This window comes from Pelophylax lessonae, assembly GCF_965119305.1.
Source record: "Pelophylax lessonae genome assembly, chromosome: 3".
Lineage (NCBI taxonomy): Eukaryota > Metazoa > Chordata > Amphibia > Anura > Ranidae > Pelophylax > Pelophylax lessonae.
The window spans coordinates 371,259,001-371,282,054 of record NC_138770.1 but is presented as its reverse complement, the minus strand read 5'-3'; the positions used below and the strand labels follow the sequence as shown (position 1 = coordinate 371,282,054).

The following is a 23,054-nucleotide window of genomic DNA, read 5'->3' as shown; positions in this document are numbered from 1 at the left end:
CAGAAATAGAGGGGCGGGTGCTGCGTTTGTCAATGAACTTCAAAGAAAAGGATTTTACGTTAAGTAAAAAATCCAGTTTTCTCTATCGTTCATTGACAGGTGCAGCTCCATATTCTTCTTAATCATTGGGACGTCCCAAAGCAGTTTTTGTATGAGGGGTGGGAAAACAATGCAGAGAAAGAACGTAATTCCCCAAAGGTTAAACTTAGCCAACCAGGTAACATTGAGCTCAACCAGGAACAACTGGAGCTCACCTAGAAACAACATACACCCTCAAAGAGAAAAAATTGCTCTTTTAAACAGCAGCCTGCAAAACCTTGCGGCCAAAAGAAGCATCCGAGGATGCCAACAGATCTACTTTGTAGAATTTAGTAAACGTGTGCACAGATGACCAAGTTGCCGCCTTGCAAACTTGTATTACTGATGCCTGATGGCAAAAAGCCCAAGGAGGCAATCAGTGCCCAAGCAGAATGTGCCTTCACAGGGAAAGGTGGATCCTGACCTGACCCTTCAGTTAAAAACGCCTGTACCACCATCTGCCTGATCCATCTGCATATGGTCGCAGCAAACGCATCCAATAACTTCCTGGGTCCTTATGCGAGGACAACAGGAGAGTCTGATTTCCTGAAAGACTCAGTAACCGCCAGGCAAACCTTAATTGCCCGAACCACAGCCAAAGAATGCAAGGCAATTTCCTTTGGATGCTTGGGCTAATGCCTCGTACACACGCAACGATTATCGGCCGACCGATCGTCCGACTTTTGTCCAGAGTGGCGTTTTGTTGGTTGGAATGTGCCTAGACTGCACACGAATTTTCTCAGCCAACAAAAATCTACTTCAGAATTGATGTCATGTGCTGGTTTACTTTCCGTGTGTTTTTTCTTCTCTGAGCATGCCCAGTCTTGCTCATCAGTTTTTTGTGTGCTGAAATCTGTACTTACTGATGGAAAATCGGCCGTTGTGTTGACGGCCAACAAAAATTTTATAGCCTGCACACCAGATTTTTTTTGGCCGAAAAGTCGGAGTCGGTTGTCGGAAGCATCATACTAACAAGCCGAAAATCGGCCGATCGGACGTTGGCCGAAAATTCACGGGCAATTATCGACGCGTGTGTACGGGGCTTTAGGATAGAGTGAAGGCAGCACAATGTCTTCATTCAATGGAAATCAGAAACCACCTTAGGAAGAAACGACTGATTAGTTTGAAGTACCACTTAATCGCTGTGGACCACAAGAGAAGGAGAACGGCAGGACAGTGCAGCCAATTCAGACACTCTGTGGGCAGAGGTAAAAGCCACCAAAAAATGCTACCTTCTGTGACAGTGTAAGCAGAGGAATCTCTTTAAGTTTTCAAAGGGAGAGTTTTGAAGAATAGTACCAAGTTAAGATCCCACGGCGGTAACGGGGACCGTATCGGAGGAGCCACATGACGAACTCCCTGGATAAAAGGGTGAATCAAAGAATGTGTAGCTAAAGGGCGTTGAAAAAACACTGCCAATGCCGACACCTGGCCTTTAACCACTTACCGACCGGTCACGTTGACCGTACTGCGGCGAAGTGGCTCGTTATCGTCCAGCGACGTAGACCTACGTCGCTGGACTCCTCCCCTTGTGAGCGGCGCGCGTGTATTCAGTCACAGTGGGAGTCGGGCCAGGGGAAGAGGCGGTGATGACCGCCGCTCTTCCCCGATCGTCGGGGATCGAGTGTGGAAATCCGCCCGCTTGTGTAAACAAAGCGGGCAGATCTCCTAAGTCACAGATTGCAGGATTCAGCATAGCTGAACCTGCGATCTGTGCCACTCAGTCCCCTCCCCCCACACATGTTAGTAAGCACCAGGCACACATTAACCCCTTGATCACCAATAAAAGTTAACCCCTTCCCTGCTAGTGTCATTTTTACAGTAACAGTGCATATTTATAGCACTGATTACTGTAGTAATGTCACTGGTACCCCCAAAAGTGTCAAAAATGTCAGTCAAGGGTCCGATCTGTCCGCCGCAATGTCGCAGTCCCGCAAAGAAAAAGAAGAAGAAGAACGCAGATCGCCGCCATTACTAGTTAAAAAAACAATAAAAATGACATAAATTTCCCGTAGTTAGTAGCTGCAATAAATTTTGCGCAAACCAATCAAAATACGCTTATTGCGATTTTTTTTTTACCAAAAATATGTAGCAGAAATCAAAATGGCCTAAAATGTTAAAAAATTTAGATTTTTACATTTTTTGGGGGGGGGAATTTCATATAGAAAAATGTGAAAAATATTGTTAGTTTTTCAAAATTGTCGCTCTTTTTTTGTTTATAGCGCAAAAAGTAAAAATCGCACAAGTGATCAAATACCATCAAAAGAAAGCTCTATTTGTGGAGAAAAAAAGGACACAAATTTAATTTGGGTACAGCATCACACGATCGCGCAATTGTCCGTTACAATAACGCAGTGCCGAATCGCAAAATATGGCCTGGTCAGGAATGGGGTAAAATCTTCCGGTCTTAAAGCGGTAAAAATACGCTCATTGAGAATTTTTTTGTCAAAGACATGTAGCTAAACACATTTTGGCCTAAATATATGACAAAAATGTAATATATTGGATATTTTTTAAACTGTCAAAGTAGAAAAATAGTTTTTTTTTTTAAATTTTCGCATTTTTTTATTAATATCGCAAAAAACAATAAGCGCAGAGGTGGTCAAATACCACCAAAAAAAAAGCTCTGTTTGTGGGGAAAAAAAGGACGTAAATTTAGTTTGGGTACGGCGTTGCATGACCACGCAATTGTCAGTTAAAGTCGCACAGTGCCGAATCGCAAAAAGTGGCCTGGACATAAGACAGCAAAATCCTCCGGTGGTAAAGTGGTTAATAGTACCCAAGGCCAACCGCTGCTCAACCCCTCTTTGCAGGAAAGCCAATATCCTATAGCCATTGAAAAAGGAGCGTGGATGCACCTTAATCGATTCACACCATGAGATGTACGATTTTCACGTACCATGATAAATCTTCCTAGCAGGTATATTTTCTAGCCTTCAACAGTGTAGTAATCACGGAGTCAGAAAGATCCCTATCCTTCAATACCTGGCTTTCAACAGCCATGCTGTTTAAGCCAATGACTGTAAAGCAGGATGAAAGATCGGCCCTTGAGACAACAGATCTTTCCTGAGAGGAAGTTTCCAAGGAGCAACCAACCTTACCAGATCTGCGTACCAAGACCAGCGAGGCCACCAGAATGACCGGAATCCCTTCCACCTCTGTTCTGTGCAGAAGCTGCGGCAGAAGTCTCAGCAGAGGAAACGCATAGATTAGCCGATACTGACCCCCAAGGAGCCACCAGTGAGTCTGTGGCGTTGGCCAGAGGATCCAGAGACCTGGCTACAAACCTCTGTACCTTCTCGTTGAACCGAGAAATGAACAGGTCTACATCGGGTGCCCTTCACCAGACACTCAACAGGTGAAACACCTCCGGGTGCAGGGAACATTCCCCCTGATCCAACACCTCAAGGAATCCGCCTGCCAGTTCTCCATTCCGGGAACCTCCAGATGACCCAAATAGCTTACGTCCTTTCTCCTGCGTGCTGAAGGCATGAAGGGGCCACCTGTGCACTGAAAAATAAGGGCCTCGTCTATTATGCGGTGACTTGCCCTTAGCAGATAGAGGAAGAAGAGTACTCTTCCCACCTGTGAGTCCTTTGACCAGTTCATCCAACAAAGACCCAAATAGGCAGTCCCCTGTAAAGGGGAGATCTGACCGTAGACCAGCTTTTTAGCCACACCATGCGTAGTTACCATTATTGTGTTTAGAACAACTGCACTGACCCGCAACAATTTTGTCACAGTAGGCGGGAAAAGGGGAGTACCTTTGCTGCTTTTAGGGAATCTGCGGGCCCCGAGGGGACTGGCGCCCCCCCCCCCATGTTAAAAATCTTCTGCACCGATACAATCAGTGCATCCACCAGCGCTCTTGCATGCGCATATGCAGTAAAAAAATAGAATCATCCTCACCGCAGAGCACCCGAAGTGCGTGGACGCAGACCAAGTAGAATCGCTATATATGCTAAGCTCACCCTGAGAAAATAACAAGCAGGGGAGGTCGCTGACCACAGTCCCGCAAGGAGACGCCGGCTAAAGTTCCACAAAAAGATCCCTATTAGACCTAAGGGTCTCCAACCATAAAATGACATAGCCCCCTATAAAGGGAAAAAAGGGGCCTGCCGTGACGCAGACAGAATACCCCCCCACAATAGTGCCCCCACGGCGCCCCCCCCCCCCCGGTTTAAGGGGGGTGCCAGGCAGTCCCTATGTCCACCCCCCTGAGGGGTCAGCAGCTCAAACAGTCCGGTCAGCAGCTCGGACAGCCAGCCACGGCCTAATTTTAGGGCACGATCCAGTCGCAAGCCTGCCGTCATCTCTATCAGCTTGATCAGCAGCTCGGACAGCCTGATAAGTCGCCCGCCCACAAGCCGCAGTCTCAATTTTTGGCCCGATCCAGTCGCCGGTCAGCTTGGTCAGGCACCTTATCTCGGTCAGCTCAGTCAGCCCCCCCCCCCCCGGCAGCCGCAAGTAGGTCGCAAAGCCACAGACTAAATTTTCGGCTCGACCCAGACACATGAGGCGCAGACAAAGAAACATCCGCTCCCCCCCACCTGTCACGCGAGTCATTTACCGGTCAGTTTGGTCGGGCACCTCATCTCGGTCAACTCAATCAGCTGCGAGTAGGTCGCAAAGTTGCGGTCTAAATTTTCAGCCCCACGAGACACGTGAAGCACAGACCCGCAGATGAAGAAACATCCGCTCCTCCCCGCCAAGCCTATAACCACCGCAGGGAGCCCAAAGGTCATCCCTGCCCCAGTCACTAATACCCCAGGGGCAGGAAACTTGCTCAAAGACCCCAGTGTGCAATCTGGACAGCCCGGTCAGCAACAATGGCATCCACCCCCCCACATGGGGGTCATGGGGGTAGGTTGGGGCCAAAAGATCACGGTGGCTGTTAGAGGGGCTGGGGGAAATGGAAGGAAACCCGGGAGTCCAACCATCTCAAGGAGGGGCCCACGTCCACCCCGAGACCACAAGAGCTATGGTGGGAAACTAGTCACCATACCAAGGAAAAATGGGTGGGCGCCACTCCGGCGGGCCAGCCCCATCCATTGGGGCTCTATCGTTGCGAGGCCTAGCGTGGGTCTATAATCTGCACATGCTCGCTGGCCGGAATGAGAAAGCTTAAGGATCTAGGATTTCCAGTCCAAAACCCAGTCTGGCTGTTGATTGCAATTCTCTCAGGAATGAAGCTTCCCTTTAACCACTTGCCGACCGCCGCACGACTATCTACGTCGGCGGTCAGCCCCTCACAGGCAAACTAACGTAGGGCTACGTTGCTTGCTTGTGAGGGTCTAGGGAGCGAGCGCGCGCCCCCGGAGGCGCGCTCCCGTGTGGTCACGGACCCCCCCGCGCGTGTGACCAGCGGACCCGATGTCCGCCGGTCACTCGGCGATCGGCGGGGGAGAGGGAGAATGTCAGGCAGCTTGTGTAAACAAGCTGCCTGTCATTCTCCTCGCTGCAAAGACACAGATCACATGGATCTACTATGTAGATCCGTTTATCAGTGTCCTTACAGCTGAAGCCACAGCCAATCACAGTAGAAAGCACGCCCCTAGGGACACACACAGCCCCTCCCTCCCAAATAAAGTTAACCCCTTCACTACCAGTGTATTTTTACAGTAACAGTGCATATATATAGCACTGATTACTGTAGAAATGTCACTGGTAACCCCAAAAGTGTCAAAAATTTCAGTCAAGGGTCCGATCTGTCCGCCGCAATGTCGCAGTACCGCAAAAAAATCGCAGATCGCCGCCATTATGCGTTAAAAAAAAAAACAACAAAAATGACAAAAATCTTTCCCTTTGTTAGTAAACGCGATAACTTTTGCGCAAACCAATCAAAATACGCTTTTTGCGATTTTTTTTACCAAACATAGGTAGCATAAAACAAATTGGCCAAAAATGTTAAAAAATTTTGATTTTTACATTTTTTTTGGGGGGAATTTCATTAAAAAAAATGTGAAAAATATAGTTATTTTTGCAAAATTGACGCTCTTTTTTTGTTTATAGCGCGTGATCAAAAAATCGCACAGGTGATCAAATACCACCAAAAGTAAGCTCTGTTTGTGGGAAAAAAAGGACACCAAATTCGTTTAGGTACAGCGTCGCACGACCGCGCAATTGTCCGTTAAAGTCACGCAGTGCCGAATCGCAAAATACCCCCTGGTCGGAATGGGGGTAAAATCTTCCGGGGCTTAAGTGGTTAAAATAAAAAAAAGCTAAGACCGAAGTCCCAGCTGGGAACTAGGTCCTACTCCTAAACTAGGCAGAAACAAACAATCTTATTACAGAGTGAGTGGGTGTATGACTTCAGGGACTGCCCTATAGGCGTGGTAAAGTTTTTTTCCTGCCTAGTGTCCTACTCCTGTAAGGGGCCGCATAACCCAATGGTTAAGAAGAATATGGAGCTGGGTCTGTCAATGAGCGATAGAGAAATTATGTCTTTTACAATATTGATTCTATTTTATAAGACTCCACTAGAGGGTGCGGTTTCCATTTTGTTGCTCTGATACAATGCAGACTGCTGTGAACTGCTCAGTTGTATACAATCACATAACAGGTTATGATTCATTTGTATTCTATACTTCTGGACCACTCACACCTTGATGACTAAGCCCAAACAGGGTGAAACACATCAGTAGCATGACCAAGATGAGGGGATTGAAGCTGAAGCCTTTGTTCGCCTATCAGCAGATGTTGCTGATCTATGTGTGCCCCCTAATTTTGCTACTGAGATTGTTTTATGACCTGAGACTTACAGTGGGGATCGAAAGTTTGGGCACCCCAGGTAAAAATTTGTATTAATGTGCATAAAGAAGCCAAGGAAAGATGAAAAAATCTCCAAAAGGCATCAAATTACAGATTAGGCATTCTTATAATAGGTCAACAAAAAAGTTAGATTTTATTTCCATCATTTACACTTTCAAAATAACAGAAAAAAAAAATGGCATCTGCAAAAGTTTGGGCACCCTGTAGAGTGAATATCTTGTACTGCCCACTTTGGCAAGTATCACAGCTTGTAAACGCTTTTTGTAGCCAGCCAAGAGTCTTTCAACCCTTGTTTGAGGTATCTTTGCCTATTCTTCCTTACAAAAGTCTTGGCCTGTCTGTCACGCACTGCTCTTTTAAGGTCTATCCAAAGATTTTCAATTATGTTGAGGTCAGGAGATTGTGAGGGCCATGGCAAAACCTTCAGTTTAGAAGACGGATAAATCTATGCGCTACCACTAGAAAAAAGGTGGGGATGAAGAGGGGGCTGAAATGTAAAATGGAGCCCCCGGACTCTGCAGCCAATTCCTTAGTGTCACCACAAACAAAGTAAGTTAAGAGAAAGAAGAATCAGCGCAAGGTGTCACTACTTGATGGACCATATATATAGGACTGAACCTAATAAGACAATAAATAATCCACAAAAATTCCTAATAAACTTGTACAATATAAATACTGTGTAATGATCACTTGCTAATAATGTGAAAATAACTATTGCCAAAAAACTCATTTGAACCAAGATGTATAAAGTGCTTCTATAAACAATGAATTGAAAACTCAAAAAAAGAAATATCATAAATTAATTTTCCAAGTGATGTGAAGAAACTCCAATAAGTGCCCTCTAAAGAGTGAACCCCTGCAACTACAGGTTGCACCAGGGGTGTGCAAATACAGTGAATACGTTGAACTCCTCGATGAAATAGTGAATAAGATAGGGTAAGTGCCCTCTGAAAAGTGAACCCCTACAACACGAAGACGGTTGTACAATGGGTACAAAAATTGGTGAAAGATGTGCCAGTGAAGATAGACAACAATGAATGTGCAGGTGAATAGCACGTGGAATAATATGTAAATAATCTGGAGATTTCAAATGTTCAAAAAATTTTTGGGGAAAAATACCTCAAATTAAGAAAATAAAACAGCGCACAAAATCTGCACCCCAAAAAAAAGGGGGAGGGGAAATAGTGATGAAAAAATATATATTAATAAATGTTCATAAAAGTTCATAAAGAGTGCAGTGAAATAGATGCTTCCAGTGACAACCCCGTGCTGCAATTTTCGTGAGCTAGGAAATCCACATAAGTGTAAAATGGCCGCTCACCTCCATTTACACTCAAAACGAGCGTTTCAGGTATATATGGTCAACCTGCAGACCCTCCAGATCAAGTTTCCAATCGGTCACACTTCTTCAATGAAGGTACACTGATTATGCTGGGTAGATGGAAAGATGTCACTTCTCTAATAACCTCCCGTATAGAGAGATGGCTGTGTGCTTCCTGGGATACTCGTTTACCATAACCACTTCCATACCGCGTCATGTAAAATGACGTCGGCAAAGTGGTTGTCTAGATCCGGGCCGCCGTCATATGACGTCGGCCCGTTCCAGCAGCCAGTGCGCGACCCCGGCGGCGCGCAGCGGCGCGATCAGGGATGAGGCTCGTCCCTCGGACATAGCCCATCCCTGATCGAGGTAAACAGCCAATAGAAATTGGCTGTTTACCACGTGATCGGCTGTGTCAATCACAGCCGATCACATGAGCGGCTCAAGCACGGGCCGCTCGTTCTCTCTGCAATGCGCGCCCCCCGGGGGCGCGCAGAGCAGCGATCGGGGACGAGGCTCGTCCCTTGGACAGAGCCAATCCCCGATCTTGGTAAAGAGCCAATGAAATTGGCTCTTTACCACGTGACCGGCTATGTCCAATCACAGCCGGTCACAAATGTCAACAAAGATGAGGGTAACTCACTGTTACCAGGCTCTTCTCCTCACACACCGATCCAGTATGAGGAGATCAGCTAACAGTGAGTTACCAGTGAGAGTACTGTACCATTACTGTGCCCTGATTGCCCCCATCAAATAAAGAGGACCTGTCACCTGCCCATCTGAGTACCTGTCACCTGCCCATCTGAGTACCTGTCACCTGCCCATCTGAGTACCTGTCACCTGCCCATCAGCGTACCCGAGTACCTTTTCCCTGCCCATCAGGGTACCCGAGTACCTGTCACCTACCCATCAGGGTACCCGAGTACCTGTCACCTACCCATCAGCGTACCCGAGTACCTTCCACCTACCCATCAGAGTACCCGAGTACCTTCCAACTGCTCATCAGAGTACCCGAGTACCTTCCAACTGCTCATCAGAGTACCTGAGTACCTTCCAACTGCTCAGAGTACCTGACGCCTGAAGTACCCGAGTACTTGCCGCCTGCTCATCAGTACCCATCAGTACCCATCAGTAACACCTATCAGAATCAATACTACTCATCAGTACCCATCAGTACCTATCACCTGCCTGTCACCTGCCCAGCAAAGTACCCGATTACCTGTCACCCTTCATACAGCCACCATGTCACAGTCCAAAAGGGTTTTCTCTGCCAAAGAGGCCTGTGAAATGATATCCATGATGAGTGACAGCAGCGGGGAGCTCTCACCTTCCGACGCTGAAACTATTTCTGAATGCGGTTCAGAATTTGAGCCCTTTGAAGGCTTTACATCCGGCACTGAATCGGAGGAGGAAGAAATTCGGCCTAGAAGACGCCGCACTGAAAATCAGGCAGACACCAGCAGCGCCAATGGGCAAACGCCAACGGCGCTGGACCCCAGGAGGAAATGCCCAGTACAAGTACTGGGATTTCACACCAGCCCCAAAGAAGAAGAACCCAAATGCAGCTTCCGGATGCCTTGGCAAACCCATTGTGGCTGCCTTCTAGCTCTGGGTCAGCTACAATCCCCCCCCTTCACAGCACAGCCAGGTTTGCAGGTCAACACCGAAAATTTTATTCTGATTGATTTTTTTAATTTATTTTTCCCTTTGGAGTTCCTTCAAAACATCGTGGACCAAACAAATCTTTTTGCCCAACAGTTTATCGAGAAAAACCCCACCTCACATCATTCCCGTCCTTTTGAATGGAGACCCCTAACAGTGGAAGAGTTCAAAGTGTTTTTGGGCCTTACAATCAATATGGGGGTTACAAAAAAAAAAAATGAGCTGCACTCTTATTGGTCCACCAAACCCATCTACCACATGCCAATTTATTCTTCAGTCATGCCCAGGTCCCGCTATGATGCTATAATGCGCTTCCTGCATTTCAACGATAATTCCCAGTGCCCTCCCCGAGATGATCCCAATTACGATAAACTCTACAAAATTCGCCCCCTAATTGATTACTTTTCTAGACGGTTCCCCGAAGTCTATGTCCCTGACCAAAAGATCGCTGTGGACGAATCACTGGTCCACTTCACAGGCCGGCTGGCATTTAAGCAGTATATTCCCAGCAAGAGGGCTAGGTACAGCTTAAAACTAAACAAGCTCTGCGAAAGTAAAACGGGATATGTGTACGCCTTTCGCGTGTACGAAGGCAGAGACTCTGAGCTCCAGCCCCCTGAGTGCCCAACGTACATGGGAGTAAGTGGGAAGATTGTCTGGTACCTAGCCTTCCCATTGCTGCAAAAGGGGTACCATATTTATATGGACAACTATTACACCAGTTTGCCCCTTTTCCGCCACCTGTACCTGAAGAAAACCTTGGCCTGCGGTACAGTAAGAAAAAACCGGAAGGGCTTCCCGCAGAGTCTTATCACCACTCAATTACGAATTGGGGAATCCGCAAGCCTTAGGAACGAGGAGGTAATGGCTTTGAAGTGGAGGGATAGTAAGGACGTTTACCTCATGTCCACCATCCACGATGACAGCTCAGTGGAAATTCGAAGACGACACTGTTCCGTTCAAAAGCCTGCTTGCATCCACGAGTACAATAAGTACAAGGGGGGGGTGGATTTAAACGATCAAATGCTGCAGCCCTATCTCCCGACACGAAAGACCGTCTTTTGGTACAAAAAGGTTGCAATGTACTTTTTCCATTTGGCCATGTACAATGCCTTTGTCACCTATAAAAAGTCCACAACACCAATCCCCTTCCTCCAGTTTATTGAAGACATTGCCACTGCCCTCATTTACCAGCAAGGATCCCCCCCCAGAAATCATTCGTTCGGATTGTGTCAGCAGACTTCATGAGCGCCATTTCCCTTTCCGTATCCCACCATCACAAACCGGAAGAAGACGCCAAAAAAGGTGTCAGGTGTGTGGCAAAAGAGGAATTAGGAAAGACACCAGTTTCCATTGTACCGATTGTCCTTCCCAACCTGGCCTTTGCATTGGAGAATGCTTCAAAATATATCACACTGCCCTAAAAACTTTTAGCCCATATTTCACTGCTGAATATTTTCCTGCTGCCTCAACCAACCATATTTACTGCCTTCCTTGTGAACCGACCCTGGCCTGTATATCGACTAGGTCTCTGCCTGCCGTCTGCATTGTTTATCCGCCATGTTTCTGCCTTTCAAGTGAACTGACCCTGGACTGTTTATCGATTTTGCCTTAGCCTACCGTCTATTTCTGCCTTTTACCTGCACTGACCTCGGCCTGTTACGACCATGTTTTTTGCCTGCCACTAAACTGATCCTTCGCCCTGCTACTGTAGTGGTGGGATTCAAAATGACACAGGGGTCTCACTTTTGTGAGGGGCTTCAGAATATAGCGTTCTGATATGAGAAAACCAGTTTTTGGATTTCTCTGGGTTTGTAAACTCAGAACAGGGTCTGGAGTCCGGAGGCTTCAAAGCGATTTGGGTGGGAGAAGCCTCTACCCCTGTCCCCATTCTTTCCCGACCGAGGCCCTAAGCTTGATGGTCCTGCCTGCTGCCTGGACCAATACTTTGGCTGTGCTGATCATATCCCTGCCTGCACTGACCCAGGACTTTTTATGGAACATGTGCCTGTTACCTGGACCAATAATTGGGCTGTACTGACCATATCTCTGCCTGCTGCCTGTACTAATTATGGACAGTATTCCTGCCTGCTGCATGGACAATCCTTTTTCTGCTGCTGACCTGCCTGCTACCTGGACCAATGCTTTGGCTGTGCTGACAATATCTGTGCCTGCTGCCTGTACTGACTTTGGACACTATTCCTGCTGCCTGGACAATCCTTTCACTGTCGCTGTCTACGTTCCTGCCTGCTGCCTGAACCACTGTACTGCTAAAACCACAGGTATTTTTTTGTTTATCCTTTGCTCAGCAGAATTTATTTTTGTATGTATTATGCTATGTGTTAGGGGCCTTCAACAATGTGATAGGTTGTCAGGAATTTATGTGTGTGATTTATGTCCCTAGCCACTTGCCAACCGGCCAATGTATATATACGTTCTCGGTTTAAACCTAAAAACCGGTGTTATGGCAGCAGATAGCTGCCATAACCCTGGTATTTTTTTAAACGGTGGACAGTTGGCTTTCCGATCAGGGTGGTCCCAGCGGCGGATTCGCCGCGGGATCACCCTTCCGGGATGGCGGAAGAGGTGAACCCCTCCCGCCGCGTCCCGGTCCTTTTCCCCGCTTACTGGACCCACCGGCAGCGGGGAAAACGATCCGGTCCCGGATCCTCATGGACAGGATGTTGAGTGAGGGCAAGCTTGCCCTCACTCGACTCTATGGTCTTGGAGGACCGGAGCTACGGCAAATGTTGTTGCCTAGCAACCAGTTTAAAGGTCCCTTTTTTTTTTCATTTTATTTTTTTTTTTCTTCTATCTTTTAGTGTACTTGTGAGATCTGAGGACTTTTTGACCCCAGATCTTACAAAAAAGAGGTCCTGTCATGCCTATTTCTATTACAAGAAATGTTTACATTCCTTGTAATAGAAATAAAAATGATCAAATTTTTTTTTTTAAACGGTGTAAAAATAAAAAATAATAAATAAAATAAATAGTAAAAAAAAAAAAAAAAAAAAAAAAAATAAAAGCACCCTGTCCCCGTTAGCTCGCGCGCAGAAGCGGACGCATACGGAAACCCCGTCCACATATGTAAACGGTGTTCAAACCACACATGTGAGGTATCGCCGTGATCGTTAGAGCAAGAGCAATAATTTGAGCCCTAGACCTCCTCTGTAACTCAAAGATGGCAACCTGTAGAAATTTTTAAAATTTCGCCTATGGGGATTTTTAAGTACCAAAGTTTGTCGCCATTCCGTGAGCGTGCGCAATTTTGAAGCATGACATGTTGGGTATCTATTTACTCGGCATAACATTATCTTTCACATTATGGAAAAAAATTGGGCTATTTTTACTGGTTTCTTATTTTTTAATTTAAAAAAAATTGCGTTTGGAAGACCGCTGCGCAAATACGGTGTGATAAAAAATATTGCAATAATCTCTATTTTATTCTCTAGGGTCTCTGCTAAAAAAAATTTATAATGTTTGGGGGGTTCCAAGTAGTTTTCTAGTAAAAACTGATTTTAGCTTGTAAACACCAAATGTCAAAAATAGGCCTAGGCAAGTGGCTAGGATGCATGATAGTGCTCCTTGGATGTTGGGTCCCTCTATATGGCTAGGCTGTGAAAAAGTCTCACACATGTGGTATTGCCATACTCAGGAGGAGTGGCAGAATGTATTTTGGGTTGTCATTTTTGCTGTATACATGCTATGTGTTAGGAATATTCAATAAATCGACAACTTTGTGTAAAAAAAAAAAAAAAAAAAAAAAGAAGAAGGTTTTAATTTTTTTCCCACATTTTCCAAAAACTTGTGGAAAAAAATGACACGTTCAAAAGACCCATAATGCCTCATAGAATATACGTTGGAGTGTTTGCTTTCCAAAATGGGGTCATTTTGTGGGTGTTTCCATTGTCTTGGTGCTCTAGGGCCTTGAAAAGTGTGATAGGTAGTAAGAAAGTTTTATGTGCATTTATGCTCCTAGAACGCCTGAAGGTGCTTCTTGGACGTGGAGTCTCTTTTTGTGGGCAGGCTGTGTAAAAGTCTCACACATGTGGTATCGCCATACTCGGAAGGAGTAGCAGAATGTATGTTTGGGTGCTGTGTACATGCTATGTGTTAGAAATAGCTTATAAATTGACAACTTTGTGGGAAAAAAAAAAAGAAAAAAAAAATTTTCTTCTTTATTTTCCCAAGAATTGTGGGAAAAAATTACAACTTCAAAAAACCCACCATGCCTCTTACTAAATACCTTGGACTGTCTACTTTACAAAAAGGGGTCATTTGGGCGGTATTTGTACTGTCCTGACATTTCAGGGCCTCAAGAAAGGAGATAGGCAGTCAGTACATCTGGTGTGATCAATTTTCAGTAATTGGTACCATAGCTTCTAGACTCAATAACTTTTACACAGACTAAATAATATACACAAATTTGGGTTAATTTTACCAGAGACATGTAGCAGTATACACTTTGGCCCAAATGAATGAAGAAAAATTTCTTTTTTGCAAAATTTTATAATTGAAACTAAAAAAAAGTGTTTTTTTTTTTTCAAAATTTTTGCTCTTTTTTTGCATATATCACGAAAAAAAAAAACCCCAGTTGTGATCAAATACCACCAAAAGAAAGCTCTATTTGTGTGAAAAAAATGATAAAAATTTTGTTTTGTTACAGTGTAGCATGACTGAGCAATTGTCATTCAAAGTGTGAGAGTGCTGAAAGCTGAAAATTGGTCTGGGCAGGAAGGGTGTCTAACTGCTCTGTATGGAAGTGGATAAGAAAGGGATAAAGGGGACTCTCCTAGTGTAGTACATTTTGAACAGCTTTAACCACTTGCCTACTGTGCACTTAAACACCCTTCCCATCCAGGCCAATTTTCAGCTTTCAGCGCTGTCACACTTTGACTGACAATTGCGCGGTCATGCTACACTGTACCCATATGAAATTTTTATCATTTTTGGCACACAAATAGAGCTTTCTTTTGGTGGTATGTAATCACCTCTGGGTTTTTTATTTTTTACAAAAAAAAAAAGAATAAAGACAGAAAATTTTGAAAAAAAAAAAAGTTTCTTATTTTCTGCGAGTAAATTTTGAAAATAAATTTTTCTCCTTCACTGATGTGCGCTGATGAGGCGGCACTGATAGGCTGCACTGATGGGCACTAATGAGGTGGCACTTATGGGCACTAATGAGGTGGCACTTATGGGCACTAATGAGGTGGCACTTATGGGCACTGATGAGGAGGTACTAATATGCCGCACTGATGAGCATTGATAGGCGGCACTGCTGGGCACTGAGAGGCGTCACTGCTGGGCACTGAGAGGTGGCACTGCTGGGCACTGAGAGGCGGCACTGCTGGGCACTGATGGGCACTGGCGGATGGCACTGGACACTGATGAGCGGCACTGATGGGCAGCACCATCAGTGCCCACACTCAGTGCCCATAGTGCTGCCAGTCAGTGCTCATCAGTGCCTAGATGAGCAGGCACTGATGGGCACTGACTAGCAGCACTATGGGCACCGATTGTGGGCATTGATGGGGGGCACTGATGGGGGGGACTGTGTGTGTGTTTTTACCTTCAGTAATCAGGGCACTGGTGATCGGTGCCCTGATTACATTCTCCTGTGTCCCCGGCGCTGTGAGGCTCCCCCTCCTTCCTCACACTGCAGGCTCCGTGTGAGGAAGGAGCGCCGGCGATGAGAGATGATCTCATATGTTTACATATGAGATCATCGCTCATTGGACGGCCCGATCACGTGGTGAATGGCCGCTGTGATTGGCCATTCACCACGATCTGTGATCGGCCGTGTCCAAGGGACACGACCGACACAGATTTTCGCGGGAGCGCGCTGGGGGCGTGTCACTGGGAGGCCGTTTAAAAACGGCCTCCCGAAAATTCGAGTCCGCGCTGCAGCCGTATATAGGCTGTAGCGCGGATGGGAAGAAGTTAATGAGTTGAATAAAAATCGCACTTACAATTAGGTGGAGAGATATCAGCATTGAATAATGTGAGGGATCCCGCTGTTGCGGTCCGTTCCTCTACTTCTGGTCTCGGTCGTAGACAGGAAGTGACGTCACCATGGCTTCTCCTGAAGCGTTGCGTCACAAAATCATGTGACTTTATCAAGGGTCAGATTGTGAAGGCCATGGCAAAACCTTCAGTTTACCCCACTTGATGTAATCCCCATGGATTTCGAGGTGTGTTTAGGATCATTATCAATTTGTAGAAGCCATCCTCTCTTTAACTTCAGCTTTATCACAAATGGCATTAAGTTAAATCCAAAATTTGCTGAAATTTTATTGAATCCATTTTTCCTTCTACTCGCGAGATGTTCCCTGTGCCACTGGCTGCAATACAACCCCAAAGCAAGATTGATCCACCCCCATGCTTAACAGTTGGACAGATGTTCTTTTCATTAAATTCTGTGCCCCTTCTCCAAATGTACCTTTGCTCATTCCGGCCAAAAAGTTAAATTTTAACCTCACAGAACTAGTTTCCAAAATGCATCAGGCTTGTCTATATGTTCAGTTGCAAAGTTCAAACGCTGATTTTTGTGGTGAGGACGTAGAAGAGGTTTTCTTCTGATGACTTTTCCATGAAGACCATGTTTGTACAAGTATCTCTTTATAGTGGAATAGTGTACCACAACTCGTGTCTGCCAGATCTTTCTGGAGGGATCGTGTTTCAAACGTGGGTTTTGAATTGTTTTTCTCACAATCCTGTGAGCTGTTCTGTCTGATATTTTTCTTGGTCTTCCAGATCTTGCTTTAACCTCCACTGTTCCTGATGACTGCGATTTCCTAATTACATTCCGAACAGAGGATATTGACAGCTGAAAACGCTTTGCTATCTTCTTATACTCTTCTCCAGCTTTGTGAGCGTCAACTATTTTCAGTTTCAGTTTTCTAGACAACTGCTTAGAAGATCCCATGGTGCTGATTGTTGGGGCAAGGTCAGATGAGTCTGGGCATTTAAAACCTTTGAGATTGACATCACCTGGTCTTCCCAGACGATGATTGAGAACAATCCATGACACTGGCAGGTCTCAGCCTTGCAAAGGAGGCAGTGCATGCTATAAATTCTGCAGAATGCCCAAACCTTTGCAGACGCCATTTTTTGTTTTCTGTAATTTTGAAAGTGTCAATGATGGAAATAAAATCTAACTTTTGTTGACATATTATAAGAATGTCTAATCTGTAATTTGATGCCTTTTGGAGATTTCTCCATCTTTCCTTGGTTTCTTTATGCACATTAATACAAATGTTTACCTGGGGTGCCCAAACAAACCTCTGAATTCTTACCAACTAGGTTTTTGGGCACATGCACCAATGGATTATGAATTACTGCAACATTGGCATCAGTGTGTGTTACTCTGTGTGTGCGCTATGCAATACTTGCAGATACAGTCACTGGTGGAGACAAGCATTAAAGTTATGTTTCCTTAATTTGCAAAAAAAAAAAAGTTAAACCAAAAGAGCCTGTTTTGTCTCAAAAAGGTACCACAACTTTTTAAAGGCCAGGAAATGAAGATCTTGTAATAGCTGAAAACATCCACCAAACAAAATGGTTCTTAAAAGATACATCTTAAACAAATAGTATACAAAAAGTAAAACATTCTTAATGTCTTAAATAGTACTTTACCAAACACTGCATTTCCTTCAACTTGCTTATTAGCTGTTTCATTTGTTTCTGGCACTTCTCATATTCAGCATTTAACTTTAGAAAAAAAAAAAAAAAAAAAATTAAAAATTAGAGACATTTAAATTGAAATCTACATAACAGAGCATAATAGCTACACTTTCTTGATGAACTTATTTGAAATAAATGCAAAAGTTCCATTACATACCACTACATATGTTTAAGAAGCTGAGTTTTTATCTTTTGAATACTTTATTTGAAGAAATGCCTAAAGCTCTATATCACAACCATCAAGCTCCTGCACAGTTTTTTTCTAGATTTGTCCACCTATCCCCATACAGGCTTTCAGTTATAAAACAGGAGGAAGAATGGATGAACTATGTGTATGCTGAGCAGCTCACGTAATCCATTCTTACGTTTTTGTTTTTTTTTTTACAAAAGTGAGTACACCGCTCATATTTTCGTAAATATTTTATTATATCTTTTCATGTGACAACAGTGAAGAAATTACACTTTGCTACAATGGAAAGTAGTGAGTGTACAGCTTGTATAACAGTGTAAATGTGCTGTCCCCTCAAAATAATACACAGCCATTAATGTCTAAACCGCTGGCAAAAAAAGTGAGTACACCCCTAAGTGATAATGTTCATATTGGGCCCAAAGTGTCAATCTTTTATGTGGCCACCATTATTTTCCAGCACTGCCCTAACCCTCTTGGGCATGGAGTTCACCAGAGCTTCACAGGTTGCCACTGGAGTCCTCTTCCACTGCTCCATGACGCGATCACTGAGCTGGTGGATGTTAGAGACCTTGCGCTCCTCCACCTTCCGTTTGAGGATGCCCCACAGATGCTGAAAAGGGTTTCGGTCTGGAGAAATGCTTGGCCAGTCCATCACCTTTACCCTCAGCTTCTTTAGCAAGGCAGTGGTCATCTTGGAGGTGTGTTTAGGGTCATTATGTCGGAATACTGCCCTGTGGCCCAGTCTCCAAAGGGAGGGGGGGGATCATGCTCTGCTGCAGTATGTCACAGCACATGTTGGCATTCATGGTTCCCTCAATGAACTGTAGCTCCCCAGTACCGGCAGCCCTAGACCATGATACTACCACCACGCTTGACTGTAGGCAAGACACACTTTTCTTTTTACTCCTCACCTGGTTGCTGCCACATACGCTTGACACCATCTGACCAAATAAGTTTATCTTGGTCTCATCAGACCACAGGACATGGTTCCAGTAATCCATGCCCTTAGTCTGCTTGTCTTCAGCAAACTTTTTGCGGGCTTTCTTGTGCATCATCTTTAGAAGAGGCTTCCTTCTGGGATGACAGCTATGCAGACCAATCTGATGCAGTGTGCGGCGTATGGTCTGAGCACTGACAGGCTGATCCCCCACCACTTTAACCTCTGCAGCAATGCTTGCAGCACTCATCCATCTATTCACCAAAGACAACCTCTGGATAGGACGCTGAGCATGTGCACTCAACTTCTTTGGTCGACCATTAGCGAGGCCTGTTCTGAGTGAAACCTGTCCTGTTAAACCTCTGTATGGTCTTGGCCACCATGCTGCAGCTCATTTTTAGGGTCTCGGCAATCTTCTTATTGTTGCAGAGTGCGATCACTGGGTGCAGCGGAGTCCATTCAGATCAGACATTGTGGAGTAAACAGGAACTGGCTTCTTTATTGGAACATAACACAGATATCAAAGATGTCACCTCATTATAATAAGAACAACAGACAGGAAGAGATAACCAACAAGTACAGTGCAGTGAACAGGAAATGACAACACATCATAGAGAATGCATAGCATATCACTTAGCATTAGCGACATCTACTGTCCTATTTATGAACTGCAATAGACTAAGCTTAAAGTTGTTGTATCTCCAACACCTATAGCCTAGGCCATCTTTATGTAGAGCAACAATTCCTTTTTTTAGATCCTCAGAGTTCTTTGCCATGAGGTGCCATGTTGAACTTCCAGTGACCAGTATGAGAGAGTGAGAGCGATAACACCAAATTTAACACACCTGCTTGTCATTCACACCTGAGACCTTGTACCACTGAGTTGCATGACACCTGGAATGGGGGAGGGGGAGAATGGCTAACTGGGCCCAATTTGGACATGTTCACTTAGGGGGTGTACTCTCTTGTTTCCAGCGGTTAAAAAACATTAATGGCTGTGTGTGGAGTTATTTTGAAAGGACAGAAAATGTACATTATACAAGCTGTACACTCACTACTTGTAGCAAAGTGTAATTTCTTCAGTGTTGTCACATGAAAAGATATAATAAAATATTTACAAAAATGTGAGGGGTGTACTCACTTGTGAGATACTGTAACTACAAGTTCATCTGCCATGGTGGCAGATGGTACTTTTAGTTTTTCATTCACAGATCTCTGAATGAATGACATGGCTGTGCGGGCAGAAACCCGCACAGAAGCGTGGTATTCAAAAAGTGACAGCAGGTGCAGGGAGGAGATCCCCTGTCACAGAGCAGGGGCGCTGACGGCGGATGCATAGGAGCATGTTACGCCCTAAATATCGGTGTAACATGCTCCTAAAGGTGAACTTCTTTATATTATCTATAACCCTTAATACAGTTCTGCGCAGAGCATAAAGCAGAAGTACTGGTAAAAGCTGTAGAGCAGGCACAATAGGATTACCATTTCTTCCTGCAGGGATCTGTCTCCACTGCCTTCCTGATGAAAAGCTTGCCACTTCCATGTATGGAACAGCTGTGAACACTCCAACCCATTACCCATAGCAGATGATTGCCAAGCTGCTTTAGGCAATTGGCACACACTTTCAAACTGTTAATAATTCCATAGCATATCAGTTGGGTTCCAGCAGCAGTTTACAACAGTGGTCAGAAGTCTGCAAGCACTGGCACGAACTGTACAACTTCACGATTACTTTACACTTAAACATGGTTTCTTTCATATCTACTACATACATTATTAAATGATGCTTCCTTAGCAGATCCTTCTTCAGCAATTATTTCCTCATATAGGTCCAAGCAGTCTTTTGGAGGACTGGATGGCTTAGTGGTTTCATCTGTAAAATAATTAAACAGAAAAAAAAAAAATCCTTTTTCATACATTCAAGATTCAAGGCATCCATGATATAACACATAAAATGTAGTTCTTTTAATGTCTAATAATTGTAGGGGGATCAAGCAGGATAACAGTTTTCTTATTGGTGGTACCAGAATCCACAAACAAAAACAATAATTTAACAAGAGAAGTTTACGCTTGATCTCCTTTAGAGTGTAACATCGCTTGTATATGAATCTGAGACCGAGCGTGATCATGGACCAGCTATTCAGATATAGTAGCATACCTGCCTGAGCAAAAGAGATTTTAGGAGGTGCAACTTCTTTTAATTTATGCCTTCAGCATTCATCTAGGTGTCAAGCAGAGGATTTCAAAATATTAAATAGCTATGTGTGACGTCCTCTAATTTTCAGCATAGTGATATTCAAGCAGTTCTGAAAGGGAAAAAAAAGCCCTGCTGCAATAGTAGTTTCCCATATTTTGAGCTTTGTAAGCGCTGTAGTCCATCAGCATGTGGGCAAAAACCAAAATGTGTTGGGGTGTCAAACACCATTCTACATATTAGCTATTCTCTCACTAAGAAACTACTCATACTGATTGAAAACTGATACTAGTGATGCACCGAAATTTTCCCATTTCGGCCCGAAAATGGGCCAAAGGTGCCAAAATAAATGGCCGCCGCGAGGAAGGGGGGCGCAGCACAGGTTTGAAAAATGCCGCCTCTGCCCAGGAGGCCCGCCTCACATTGATGTCACTACTATGACTATATGTATGAACTAACACACCGGGCGGGCGGGCGAGCGGACGCCAATAGCTTTCACTAAGTGAGCCCTTCACTTCCTTGTCAGACGGGCATCTCTGCTGACAGAGAAGTGAAGGGCTCACTTAGTTATAGCTATCTGTGGCCGCTCGCTCGCCCGCTGTGTTAGTTCATACACATAGCTGTAATAGTGACATCGCTGAGAGGGGGGCCGCCGGCCAGAGGCGGAACTTTTGAAAGGAGGGACACAGGAGGAGCAGAGAGTTCACCTGCCTGTGACATGGAGGTGCCGCCGTGCGAGAAGAACTAAGCATGTAAATCCCACCACAAGTAAGCAGATTGCCATCAGCTGAGGCGAGGTTAATTACCAATGGTATTTGTATTATGCAGCATGAGGGGGTTAATGTATTGCCACTGCTGGTTACTGATGCTTTAGTGACCGACCAGTGTCAGTTAATTAACCCCTTTGTGCTGCATTAGTGCAACCAGTATCCATGTCAGTGCAACCAGTGTTAACACTGACACCTGTGCCACTAATGCAGCACAAAAGGGGTTAATTAACTGACACTGGTCGGTCATTAATGCATCAGTGACCAGTGGCAATACATTAACCCCCTCATGCTGCATAATACAAATACCATTGGCAATTAAATTAACCACTTGCCAACCCGTCACAGTACATATACTGCGACAGGGTGGCAGCTACAGGTGTACATCGCTGCCTGTTTCTGACGTATGCCCCTATTCTACCTATTTTAAAATAATTTGGGGGAAAACAGTCATTTTCGGTTTTCGGCCAAGGGCATCCTGAATTTTCGGTTTCGGCTCCGAATTTTCATTTCGGTGCATCCCTGATACTTCTTTTTCAAAACAGACAGCTGCACACATTTGTGTTGAGGAAATATGCACATTGCCACAATGCACAGTACTGCACCACATTGTTTAATTTTCAGATACAAATGGTTAGGGTTGGACCCATATCGGTTTTTTGTTGCAGATTCCGATATTTTGGCCATTGCATATCGGTATTGGCCGATATTTTAAACATTAAAAGTTTTGCAAAATAAACAATTTTCTACACAAATCTGTTACTGAACATGTTAATGTTTGTTTATTAACATTTTTAACATAAATGGGCCATACACGCTATAGTCCAGGGGTGTCCAAACTTTTTTCAAAAAGGGGCCAGATTTGATGAAGTGAACATGCGTGAGGGCCGACCATTTTGCCTGACATTCTTTGTACCATTCAAATTAAATACAAAACTAACTAATTTTATGCAAAGTTTATTGCAAACGGCATACTTTTCCTTTCATCACATGGATGACAAATCTAAATGGATGTTAAAATCACTCTGCCTTTCATATCTGAAGGCCAGATGAAAAAGAAAATCCAGGAAGCTGAAATATATGTCAGGAACATTGTAAAGTACATTACATATTAGTGGTAATAAAGGTTGTCTGTCATCTTTTAAGTTAAAAAAAAAATATGAACAGGAACATAACACCAAGTATACATGTTGTGTTCAAATATATTGATAACGGATTTAGACCAAGTGACGTTAACTGAGATTTTACAATGTATTCATCTCAATCCGGAGCATGCGTGCTCCCTAATCAGTCACACAAGGGTTAACCACATAAGCGCTATATGAATCCACCGATGATTAATGATGACAGCAATAATAGTCATGAATGATGCCAATGTATTTTTCCAAATTACCTGTGGGGCCGTATTAAAGCAGCCCGGGGGCCGCATTTGGCCCGCGGGCCGGACTTTG

General features: G+C 44.5%; 1 protein-coding gene across 2 annotated transcripts in view; it reads right to left on the bottom strand.

Moving 5' to 3' along the window:
• CASP8AP2 (caspase 8 associated protein 2) overlaps positions 1 to 23,054 on the bottom strand; it is a 106,557-nt gene that overhangs the window by 45,754 nt on the left and 37,749 nt on the right. For both annotated transcript variants that reach the window (XM_082249076.1, XM_082249077.1), the window contains exons 4-5: positions 20,415 to 20,515; positions 17,468 to 17,542 (exon numbers count right to left, since the gene is read on the bottom strand). In XM_082249076.1, coding sequence (XP_082105202.1) covers positions 17,468 to 17,542; positions 20,415 to 20,515 — 176 coding nt within the window. The remainder of the gene's footprint in view (positions 1 to 17,467; positions 17,543 to 20,414; positions 20,516 to 23,054) is intronic.